Source organism: Caretta caretta, chromosome 19 (genome assembly GCF_965140235.1).
Source record: "Caretta caretta isolate rCarCar2 chromosome 19, rCarCar1.hap1, whole genome shotgun sequence".
Lineage (NCBI taxonomy): Eukaryota > Metazoa > Chordata > Testudines > Cheloniidae > Caretta > Caretta caretta.
This window is the reverse complement of record NC_134224.1, coordinates 3,353,008-3,365,879: the sequence shown is the minus strand read 5'-3', so window position 1 is coordinate 3,365,879 and position 12,872 is coordinate 3,353,008. Positions and strand designations below refer to the sequence as shown.

General features: G+C 42.0%; 1 protein-coding gene across 3 annotated transcripts in view; it reads left to right on the top strand.

The window, feature by feature from the left end:
• LOC125624616 (protein argonaute-1) overlaps window positions 1-4,200 on the top strand; it is a 46,720-nt gene extending 42,520 nt beyond the window's left edge. For all 3 annotated transcript variants that reach the window (XM_048825650.2, XM_048825648.2, XM_048825649.2), the window contains one exon: window positions 121-4,200. In XM_048825650.2, coding sequence (XP_048681607.1) covers window positions 121-237 — 117 coding nt within the window. In that variant the 3' untranslated portion in view covers window positions 238-4,200. The remainder of the gene's footprint in view (window positions 1-120) is intronic.
• Window positions 4,201-12,872: the final 8,672 nt, after the last annotated feature.

The following is a 12,872-nucleotide window of genomic DNA, read 5'->3' as shown; positions in this document are numbered from 1 at the left end:
CCTTCCTGCTCTGCTCTGGGGGCTTCTGTGCTGCATGAGGTGGGCTTGCCCGTTGACAGGTTCTCAACGCTCCCACAGTGCACACGCTAAATGATCCAATTGTGTGTGTTTCACTTTCAGCGGAGAGGGCAGCCATATATCTGGACAGAGCAATGGCAGAGACCCGCAGGCGCTGGCAAAGGCTGTGCAAGTTCATCAGGACACTTTACGTACCATGTACTTTGCTTGAAAGCCTAACTTTTCTTACCTCACTCAAGAAAGCTTTCAGATTTGTAGGAGCCATACAAAAAAGGAAGCATTGAGACACCTTGTTTGTTCCAATGAGAATCACTGCAGGGCAGGCAGCGTCGCTTGAGGCAGGAGACCAACACCATGTGCAGGAGAGACACCAGACACCTTCATAGTATGGGAAGAGACTGATTATTTTTCTGGTTTTGCAAATCTCCACCTGACCAAACCAATGAAGGTGTTTAAAGAAGGGATAAAACGGAAACAGAAACAGGTTTTAATTTTAAAACGCAATACACTATAGACTTCTGACTGCAAAACAAAGGAATTGGTCCTCCATTGCCAAACAGATGCTGGTTGGTATTTTGGGGGTGGGGTGGGGGGATTTTTAGAGCCTTAAACAGAAGACTAGATTTATAAACTAATATTTTAGGATACAAGATGCTTTAATGGGTGAAGGAAAAAAACTAGTTTATAGAAAAATTCTAACACTAACATTTCCCCCCCCATGTAACGTAAGGCACCCTAGCACTTAGCTCAGAACTGATGAAATCTGTCTTCCTTATGTTAAAAGCTAGTTAGCTGCTGCCATTTGAAGCAACAGTCACAGACTTTTCCTTGGGTGAGTGCCTTACTACGATGCTGCAAAATTTCAACGTTTTTATCTTGTAAGGAAAAAACTAGGAATCTTGTCTTGGTGGTGGTCCATCTTTCCATCTGAAGGAGTTAATTTTATATTCATAAAGTTACAGGTGGTGTTAGATCACAACCTCACAATGGTTAAACTCCATTGAAAGACGTGCACTTTCATATAGGACAAGTTTAATAGCTGCTGACCCGTTTTTGTTTCCAGCACACTATTTTGTTATTTAAAACTGCATTTCTGACAAATGGGGGCATTCATCCCATGAGGACAGAAATCTCCAGATTAGTTTTTTTTTCTGAATTTCTACAACGATGGACACATCGGGATTTTTTTTACTAAGCATTATTTTTATATGATACGAAGTCTGTTGCCAAAATTCACAAGTCATTAACATTGTCAGTTTACATCCCTGCACTTCCTGAGACTGTATGTTCATGCCAGAAATTTATAGTATTTCCTGTCCAATGAGTGCATTACTCACTGCAGTCCATGCAGCGTTGGGGTATTCTTTTGTAATATTCTTGTGTATCTCCCGTGTGTCGTGTATATCCATCACATCTTTATAGGCTGTTTTTCTAAATTACTACCTGCCCGACTCCAGCATGTTCAAACTGTCGTGGTGGTTTCCACTGCTAGGTGTTACTGCTCTTCGTACCACAGATGTTATTGGTTTCATGCACGGGGATTTTAAAATCTGAAATGCTGCCAGATTGTTCATCATTCTGAAGAATGAAATGCGTTTTACTGTCACTGGGAATTTCCTACTGATTTGTGCTCATAAAAGGAAAAAGCATGGGGTTCCCCTCCCTGCCCCTCCCCCCAACAGTAACACGCTGATGGTATTTTAAACTCCATTTGCTCTGTGGAATGACCCTTCTGCACGGAAAGCTGCGGTAGCTACTCACTAGTTATAATAAATGGGCAGGTTATCCCAGTTTAATATTTAAGCACGCACCACAGATTTTCTTCAGGAGAAGGAATGCTTTGTCCATCCAGTTCCTGGACTGACAAGGGGAGCAGCTCTTATGATTTTACTGCCAAAGCAAACCAGTTTTAAAAGCCTAGCAACCCCTGTGCTCCACCAATACCCATTGCTATAAGCACATTTTATTTCATACCTTCTGATATTTAAACTTGCCTTGCTAGTAGTTCATAAAATCAATTTAGATCACATTCACCATCACACTCTATTCTAATACAATAAATTATTTGTACTCTTCCCCCCTTCACACATTGGGCACCATGTTTGTTATGAGTTAAAAGATCAGTATGCTATGCAAACTAACTGTTGAGCCCACCAGTGCCACATTGTGTGAAGAACCTAAATCTAGAACAGTTGTACTTTTCAAGACTTGAGTGTTTGGATCATAGTCTCCTTTCCACCTTGTATCAAACTCTGCTTCTGTTTGTTTGCACAGGGCAGAGGCAGGAGGCTGGGTGGTGGTCGTGGTTGGTCGGATACCCAACTCTCAAGCGGGGGTTAGAGAGTAGGGAATACATCAACACTAAGTGAGAAGCCTACATTCCTTTATAGAAGTGCCTGCATAGTGACACGAAGTCAGCACCCCTCGACTCCATTCCCAGAACTCCGCTTGGTATTCATTGAAAGGATGATCCCAGAGGGGAGAAACCCACCCAGTCTTGTAGTGTAGAAAGCTCCTAATTAAGGATAAAAATTGGGTTTCAGTTTAGGTCACACATTGTTGTGTGTCTTTCCACATGTTCTCCACATCTGTGCTTAGGTTGAGGTTCTCTTTGAAACTCAGTTCATTCACCAGCATTACAAGTGAACGTACCTTGCTGCTGTTGTAAGGTCAAAGGATTTATTTTTTGTTACTGTTTTAGTTGGGTCTGGAATGCTGAAATGTCTTTTAGTAGCCGTGGCCTAGCACGTGCCATTTTAACCATTTGAAGTGAGTGTGTGGGGGCATTTACAGAAACAGCCTGTTGCTCTGTAAACATTTTTTAACTAAGACTTGAAATGTAACATGGACCTTAAGATTTGCACTCATTTGTAAGGTGGCTGTTCATAGAGAACTGTGAATGAAGACACACCGATGTAGGACCTGGTTTTAACAACTTATAACTACACAAAAGCTTCATAGCTCGTGAAGTGCTCCACTGAAAACTTTGCAGATCATGTTCTGCCCTTATCTCACCCCATGCACATTGGATTTTAAACCAATAAAAAAATGAAATAAATTTTGTAGTTGCTTTGCCCTCTGAACCATGTTTCCATTTCCAAGACATTTCAATGGGTTAGATTTACCCGCATGTTATGTATATTGGATTATGCACTGTACCTTTAACATGGCTTCAGTATTCTGTATTTCTACCCTTTTCGCGTCTGAAGTATAAAGAAGTAACTGCATGTCGGGGTGCTGTGTGTTTTACTGCCCAGGGCAGATAGGTGTTAACCCATATACATATCACGATTTATAGTTAGGTACAAATCCCATGTAAGCAACTCAGACAGCTCCTGTGACTTTCTGAATATGCACACGTCCCTTGTACAACTGGAAACATTGCCAAGTGCTTGCAGTTCTGTGGGAGATGGAATAACTTCAATTTAACTGTCAGTTGCTTAATGAGCTTGTTTACATTATGCTTATATCTGAACAACTAGGGGTGTTCGAGGGCAGAACATACCTCAAAAGAACTTGGAGGAGGACAGAGAGGGTGTTCTGATATTTGCAAGTCTGAGATGCTCTGATACTTAGTATTGAAAAGCTTGAACCTTTATAAGCTCAAGTGTTCAACACTGCAAAAATGAAGTTTTCTTTTTAGAAAATTAGTGCAAAGAGAAGAATGGGTTGATTCTTTTGGGGAGGGGAATCGAGACAGCAGAACAGCAATAAAAAAGTGAAATACATATCTTGCGCTTGTGATTTGCACTTCAAAATATTTGTGAAAGAAAACTGTTGGGGACTCCAGTGCTTTTGTGTTCAGTTTCTAACCCCTTTTGTACCTCCTTATTCAAGCAATTGTTGAACTGTACATAGATGTTCACGAGACACTCTGTTTGCTTTGTTTTTTTCTTTTCCTTGTGTTTGTGTGTTTGCTTTCGATTGAACTTCGTGTGGTCCGTTTGTTGAATAGACATGAGCAGCTGATGTACAGTACTTATTAAAAAAACAAGCAGCAGCACAACTTACTTTGTAAAGAAAATAATGGCTTCTATTTTAAAGGTTGAATATCAATTTTTGTATGAGGGGAATTAAGATTGGTAAAGAGTAATGATATCCTTGGATTAGGCCAAAAGAAAATACATAACCAGCTCTTTATTTAAAAAAAATAAATGAATTAAAGAGTTCCAGAACACCGTATTTATATTTTGCTTTATTGCTTCTGTGGATTTTTTGCCTTGGTTCTGATTTATGCTTGCAATTTTAACTTTGCAGTCCCCAGTGTCTGATTCTGTAACTGCTGGCAGGAGACCTAATAAATAAAAGCAATGTTGTTATGTTGGGGTGACACTTCTGAGTCAGATGCAGGGAGAACCCCCTGGGGAAAACCACATATACAAAGTGATAGAAGCATAATCGAGAAGGGCTCAGGTACAAACAAAAACACTCAGCTGTACTTGGATTGCATCAAATACTGCAGGGGTAACAAGTCTCCTTGGTTTCCAGCCTGTTTTAATTTCATGAGAGGAAAACAGTGCAAATAGTTCTCTTAAAATTTCCTGGAACGTGGTAACTAATCCAAGTTTATTAATAAAGAAGTGTCCTCTCTCTGGGGCAATGCTGACTCCAGTTGGACTTAAACTCCTAGGTTATTAGACATCAAACAGCAGTATACGTTTTTGGAAAGGTAACTTGTTCCAGAATTCTTATTTGGCTTGTGATCCCAATACGTTAATGGTTTCCAGACAGGTAATATGTAGGCAAATACATGTTCTGTAGATTTTGTTATGACTTTAATTACAAAACCCAATTTGGGAATACTATAATATTTAAATATTAAGTTGAATATATTTGTTCCTTGGCTTAGAAATTCCCTTCCATTTGTGTAATTTACATCTTCCTGCCGATTTTTTTTTATTTCTTGTACTGTTACAAACTGTAAGTTCCAGAAGGTGTACAGTGAAACCACATTGTCCAGCCAGATAGAACAGGGCCACACATCTTACTTGGGCAAACAAAGTTTTGGTAGAGGGGAGACCTCCAATTTAAGTATGCAGGTAAGACAGGAATTAGCTGCACTGCATTCTATACACTAGATTTTTTTTATCCCACATCACTGGCTTCAAGATGCTTTAACAACTGATTTCAGGCTTCCAGTGGGTTTCTATGTGTAATCTCATTCTCTAGATTTGTGCCATTTCATAATATTTAGCACTTTCCATTTTCAGAATTCTTTATGAACTACTTAATCCCCTCAACAGCCAAGGGCAATGCACCTTAGTGCTTGGGGTCTGTGAAAGTAGGTAGTTTATCTCTTAATGAGGCACTCGGCGCTAGTTGTGGTTTGCCCTGTCTATAAGTATTGACATAACTTTTAAAACCGAATTTAGTGGGTGAGCTGTAATTGTGACTTCTTGAATAATGTAAGGCCCTTTCTAAAATAAGGTGTTTGATTGCTAATAACCACACAAGCAATTACTTGCTAACTGTCAAGCCGTAGCATAGGGAACAGTTGCTTTACAGTGTATTTTTGAGTGGATGCCTCTGAAGTACTCATACAAATCTTTGTCCTGCTACTTCCATGTGCTGTATCTATTTTACTAAACCATAATCCAAAGTAGGTGTTTATCTTGCAATTTCAAAAGGACTATTCATGAGATTAAGGTTTGCAGGTGTGGGTCCTGTTTAGATGAATGGGTCTAAAGTACTGAAAAAATGGACTGGACACATGCCAGTTTCCAAGTGGTAGTTAGCATCTGCTATTCTTAATCCTTGAGACCCTGGTTTGCATTCTGAACTAACCAGCAGTGAGATTAAAGGCCTGGGCTACATATTAAAAAATAAATCAGGTATTTATTTAATTTATTTAATAAATAAACCAGAAACACACCATGACCTTGAACTGCTGACACAGAGAAGGGGCACGGGGACATTATCTGAAACTTGAGATATTCCAAGGTTTAGTGTGGAGTGAATTTTCAGGAATTGGGAGCTTCTGACTTATGGGTTGATAGTGAAGATGCTGGTAGGCTACCTTGGTGCTAATACACACTGCTCTTAGCAAGCGTTTATTGAGTGGGATGTCCGTAGTCAGCTGAATTAAATATATTAGAATGTGGAACTATATTAGGTTTTAATGGAATCCTCAAGCTCAACAGACATGTTTAATTATTACTTATTACAAAGGGAATCCGTAAAATACTGTTATTAAATGTAAACAGTTTTTTGGCCATTAGTACTTTCCGTTTCATAAAGGAACAAAATGTACTTTAGTCAGGATGATCCTAACTATTAAAATCTCTAGACTCTGTGTTCTGGACTGTGCATACGTCAGAAAAAAAGCCACCTCTTATGCTGAAGAAGTGGATAATGAACAAAATTCAGCTTCAGCCTGTGTCCTTTGTCAGGTGGATGGAACTTAACTTTAGAAAAAAGCTGCAACCTTGTGTTACAAATGGCCTCCTTAGAGAAACAAACCTGGTTGTGGTGACAGTATTCATGTAAACTGCAGAAACTCATGTGCTTGCATGACTTTAAAATGTGTGCAGGTGGCAGGGCGTGTTCTTCCTCAACTGAATATACCCGACGAGCTTGTTCAGGATAAGAGTTACTCTTAAACTGAGGGGAGAAGAGACTCCTCTCAGGACTTCAGTTAGGGAAAGAGAATGTTTGCTTTTCGTTTCCAGTTTGAGTCATTTTACCATGTTCTTGGATTAATGGGTGTGAAGCGCAAACTTGATCCAACCAGCTCCAGTGGGGGCAGTTGGCACCCTTCGTACCATGAGCAAAGTCTAGATCCTGTAACTCGTGTTCTCTGAGAGCTAGCCCCTGAAGCTCCACTCCTAGTGTTTGAGACATTCTCTTATGCTGTAACCATCTTCCCTAGGAGCTCCGCTCACCCAGACTTGCCAGGCAGAGCAGTGCTCAACTGAAAAGCCCTGTTTGAAATGGGCACCCCCTCAATTAAAATTAGGAAATGTGACCCTGTTTCCAAAAAGCAGCAGTGAGAGGAAGAGCTGGTCAGACCTAGAACAAGACTTACCTGGATAATATTGTACAGCAGGTTTCCTACAGCAAATAGTTTTCCAAGGAGAGGATAAATGTCGCTAATGATGCAACTCCCACTGCTTGAGGTAGCAATGAAGGTCTGTGGAAAATCTGAAGTATATTTAGCAGTACATCTTGCTTCATCTGTTTTGCTGCCGTAGGCATGAAGGAGTTCCTGCACCAACTCCATGAAGTGCACAGTCTGTGTTCAGTCATCTGGCATGTCGAGAGTAGGCATCCTTCAGTCTCCACAGACCACGTATATGTGCCCCTGAGAGGTTAAGAATTTACTCAATTGGTTTGGTCAGCTGTGACCATGGCTGAAGAGACCCACTTGAGAGAGACAATTTCTGCCACATCTGTCACATTTAAAGGTGGTGTTTCAACCCTTTCAGCTCTGCCTTCTGCGAGCTCTTTTCTCCTCTGCTGAGCTGGATGGCTTCCTCTCGGAACGCCGGAGACCTTTGCTAAGCTCATGTTTCCAAAAGCTGTGGTCTTGAGTGTGATTTTCCCAGTTATTCACATCCATGTCCATTTCTTTGAGGTCTCGCTTGCGCATGCATCCTTAAAATGCAATTTTGGGCATCCATTGCATCTTTTTCCAGATGCCAATTCACCTTAGAGGGTGTCCTTTGGGATGCACCCATCAATCATTCAACATACATGCCCAAGACAGCGGCGGCATCTTTGAGGAGTGTTTGCATGCTGGCCCATTTGAGCACCTCAGTGTTGGTGACTGTCCCTCCTGGAGATTCCAAAGATTTGACAAAGGGAATGCATATGAAAGCTGTTGAACCTCTTTCTGATGAGACTATAAAGTCCATGCCTTGCTCCCGTACAAAAGTGTACTGATAACACATGCATGATACACACAAATCTTTGTACGTTCTGTCAGTTTGTTGTTTTGCCAGACCCTCTTGCTCAGTCTAGATACTGTAGTGGCAGCTTTTCCGATGCAGATGTTGAGTTCCATTTCAAGTGAGAGGCTGACTGCAATAGTGGACCACGGGTATGCAAACTCATTCACCACTTCAAGTTGTTGATCTTGGTGGAGAATGCTTCTTCATTGCCTTGGCACATTGTTTGTCTTTTTTTAGGCTTAGGGTGAGCCTGAAGTCTTGGCAGGCTTTGGAAAATCTTGCAGGTAGGATATGAAAAACTGTTGAAGGGCCAAATTAGGTAGGGGTGGGTGGGTGTGTAAAATACCTTCCCTAGTGAATGTCAGCCTTTATGCTCATCACAGTGATGCCCCAGCCTCTCAGGAGTCTTGCACAAATGGAAAAATATGAGGATAACCCAAAAGTCAGCATTAAGATTGTGTTGCGAATATCTAAAGACCATATTTGTCCTTCAAGTTCTTTGGGACTCTAGGCCAAGCTTGTAGCACAGTTCAGGGGCCAGTGTAAGCTTATGGCATAGTCAAAATCTTCAGTTTTAGGGGACATCTTGTAATCGTAGTAGTAGCAGTCACTGGAGGCTGTGGCTACTGCCAGCCATGTGGCAGGGGTATAACCTTTTTAAATCCAGACCTATGTTATATTTTAAGGTCCAGGAAACAAAGATCATTCTCTAAACTGCACTACTGGGTGGAGTGGTTCTCTTTGTCTATTGCTGTGGGGGTGTCAGCATCTCTCTTGTTCTCTGAACTTGACTGCCCCTGCCCTTCCCTCTGACTCAGTTCCTCTTAGGCTTGGAGTCTCTTCCAGCATTGGCATTATGCCTCCATAAAACCTTTCCTGTTCCTCAACTTGTTGCTGTGTCTCTGCTTCCCGCATGCCACAATGCATGTTACCCCTTCATTTATACAACTGATGCCCCTGACAAGCTTGTTCAAAGACCCTTAGCTGTAGGTATGCTCCCTATTGTGTATCTGTGGTAGCAAAAACCCCATGGGATGGCAGAGGTGCTTGGTATCTTAGCCTTGTCTACACTAGAGAATTGTAGTATTGTGACTAACCATCATGCAGCGTCCATACTAGCCATCCTGTTTGAGCTGTACCAAGTCCACTGCGTCCGCCCAGAACGCTCCCTGCACCATGGCAGCTTTACTGGATACATCTCCTGCTTTTCCCAGTAGTTCCTCCTCCACTCTTCTGCCCTAAGCACTCAAGATTTCACATATTTTATACGTATAAAATGTACATGCTTAGTTTCAAAAGTGAAATAGCCCATGGATTTGAGCCTTAAGCAGGGAGGGCAGTGGAGGCACCCTGGGGGTATTGGTGGGTTTTTGCCAGGCCCAACTAAACTATCAGTGCTCCCGCTTCGGAAGTGCGGAGCAATTTGGTGCAGCATGCAATGGGTCTGAGCCTTGCTCACCTCACTACAGCTGTAGTAGCTTTGGCAACATTGTGAGCATTTGAGCTCCAGTGTGAGCATTTTGTGTGTACAGGTGTGCCAAGCGCTTTCACTGCTGTAAATCTCTGGCATTGGAGAGCCCTTGGAGCAGTGATATAACAGTGTAGTGTTGGTGTAACAGCAGAAGTTAGCTTCAACTACTGCAAAGTAGGGCTGCTACTTAACTGTTTAATAAGGTTACTTCTGCATGGGCTTTTGGGTGCAGATGAAAACCTTAACGTTGAGGTCAATATGAGGACAGAAGTCACCACTGCTTTTCAGTTGAGACATAATGACATTTCTTTAGAATCCCCCTTGAATCTGTCTTGGGCTGGAAGTTTATCATAAACCACCAGCAGCTGTGGTTTACCCTGCTGCAGGAACATTATGTCCAGCTCTGATATTGGTCTGCCTGTGTCAGAAAACATTTTGGTTGTTTTTAAGTAGAGGGAGGGTTTAGTTCAGATGTTTGGGGTTCCCCCCCTTACTGGTGTCATTTATGTGGGCCTATTTGCAGGATGATGGAGGTTTAACCTCCTCCTCTCATCCTATTCAAAGCCACAAGGCCTTTATCCATGTTATGTTTTTTTATTTTTTTTGTGATCCCATTCGTTCATCCTAACAGCTTCTGTACAAATATAAAAATCAATGTAAAATCCGGGTATTAATTTCCCTGTCAACCTGCTGTTTAATGTACATTGCGCTGGTTACAGCTTTCCATCTGTTTAGCATGGCAGAAAGCGTATTCCCCCTTCCCAAACACACACATCTCCCTGCTTTGGTAGTGTAGTGAGCCCCAGCTTTAATTCCAAGAACAGCACCTGGCTTTTGTGCATATAAAGAAATTTTCAGAAACTTGGCCATGTAGCTTTTCCCAGCTCTTGGGAGGAAATAATCCTGTCCTAAATCACTGAAGAAACTGGGCAGCTAGGGCTAAGCCCAGCACTAGTATCAGCTGGGGCTAGCAGCCAGCATTGGGCAGAGTTAATTATAGCAGGAAGAGATAGCAACTCAATGCAGAAACACACAAGTGGCTGCTGACCTTTTTTCTGCAGCATGCACCGTAAATGAGAGTCTCAGCTGAACCCTCTTCTGCTTCTACCCCTACTTCCTTTCCTAAGAGTTTTATTCCACACGTATTATTTTTCCACCATTCAAATGTGATCCTTAAAAGTAATTCATGCTGGTTGTTCGGGAGGGGGTTAAGCCATAACTATGCAGATACTGATGTGTGTATCCATTTTCCATGGTGGATTGGCTTGATTTTAAAAGAAAAGAGGAAAAAATAGTGTTGCTCCTGAGGATTTATTTCAGGAACATTCTACACGTCTAGTCAGGGAATAACATGTCTCTTAGTACATGTCATCCTGCCATCTTCCAACATTAATAATCTGGACTATAAACTGCACATAGGCGTCACTTCATCCACCCTTCAAATGCATCAGCATCTGGCTTTTATGTATATTCTGGAAAATTTCAGGTTACTTTCTCTTGTTTTTGTGAGTGATTTAAAGGTACACGGTCCACTTTACACCAAAATTTAAATGCGGTAAAAAGAAAGACCGTAGAAAACTTAAGACCAATATAAATGTATCCACAGCTTGAGAGACAAGACAGCTATTTTACAAACACAGAAGCACTGCATCTCAAATGGTACAGCACTGAAAATCTGAGCAGGAACCCATGCATAAGCAAAAGTGAAACTGACTTTACTTTTCATAGATTAAAGTGAGACAAATGCAAAAAGGAAATAAAAGGTGAAGGTGTTTTTAAAATTCCTTCACTTCATTTAAACAGGACCAGCAGTAGAAGGACAATAAAGGGGCAGAATAAATTCACTGAGCCTAAAAGTTGTCTCTTGTGGGTTAGTACAGTCCTACTTTCCTTAACCATTTAATTTAGCTCCACATCACTCTTTTCCCGCTCTTGTTTTTTTCTATTTAAACTCTCTCCTTTCTGGCTTTGAGTCATCGTGTTCTGTTTACAAGCAGGTTTCAGAGGAACAGCCGTGTTAGTCTGTATTCGCAAAAAGAAAAGGAGTACTTGTGGCACCTTAGAGACTAACCAATTTATTTGAGCATGAGCTTTCGTGAGCTACAGCTCACTTCATCAGATGTATACCGTGGAAACTGCAGCAGACTTTATATACACACAGAGAATATGAAACAATACCTCCTCCCACCCCACTGTCCTGCTGGTAATAGCTTATCTAAAGTGATCAACAGGTGGGCCATTTCCAGCACAAATCCAGGTTTACTCACCCTCCACCCCCCCACACAAATTCACTCTCCTGCTGGTGATAGCCCATCCAAAGTGACAACTCTTTACATAATCAAGTCGGGCTATAAATGGCCCACCTGTTGATCACTTTAGATAAGCTATTACCAGCAGGACAGTGGGGTGGGAGGAGGTATTGTTTCATATTCTCTGTGTGTATATAAAGTCTGCTGCAGTTTCCACGGTATACATCTGATGAAGTGAGCTGTAGCTCACGAAAGCTCATGCTCAAATAAATTGGTTAGTCTCTAAGGTGCCACAAGTACTCCTTTTCTTTTTGTTTACAAGCAGTGGTGCAACTGCACTGGTACTAGCTGTCAGATCCTAGCATGCTCACGCTTTTTTTTTTTTTTTTTGGGTGGGGGAGGATGGGGACTTATTGTCAGCATAACTTTTCTTTTGAGGTGTGTGGTTTGTTTGTTTTTTTTAACACCTCTGAAAGACAAAAGCTTTATTGTTCAGTTGCCAGTGTAGACAAAGCCTATGCCTCTGTGCTATGGATCCCCAGGGTGTTTCAAGCTCCTGAATGGAGTCCAGCCACTACCCCAGTGGCAGGGACCCTAGACACATATGCAGGGTACAGATCTATCTGGCAGCCAGCTACCTAGACTCTCTGGGCCCAACCTGACCCTTCTCACTCCCCTGTATTTAAACAACTCCTCTGCCAAAAATCCATCCAACAGGTGTGAAGCTTCTGGTTACAGTTTAACTCTCTCAGGGGCATGCAATAGTTGTGAATCAGTCACACGCTTTGTTCAATCTACTTTATATTTAATCACATAAAGTACAGGAGAGTACAGATGATACAAAACAACTGGACAGCCTAAACATAATGTTCCTCAGTAGCTTCCCATTCCCCTGGGAGATCATCTGTGTCCTGTGGACAGGCAAGATTCTCTGCACCCCCACCCAAGTTGCCTCCCTCATCTTAATCTGGGGCAAAACAGCTCATTTCTCCGGGGCAGCTCTCCCCCCTCCCCAACCTTTACAGCTGGGGTCTCCTACTTCTTTTGTTCTACCTTTTAGTAATTTCCCATTACTCCCCAAACCCCCACTGTCCTTCACTCAGACGGAGGAAGTGTCTTCTCCCACACGGAGCAAATCTACCGTCCTCAAGCATTTAACTTACAGCAGACAGTTACTGAGTGCTGATCATTCACCATAGTCTCTGGCCTGCCCTGAGAACTCCGCTAACTCCTGGGCCACCCACA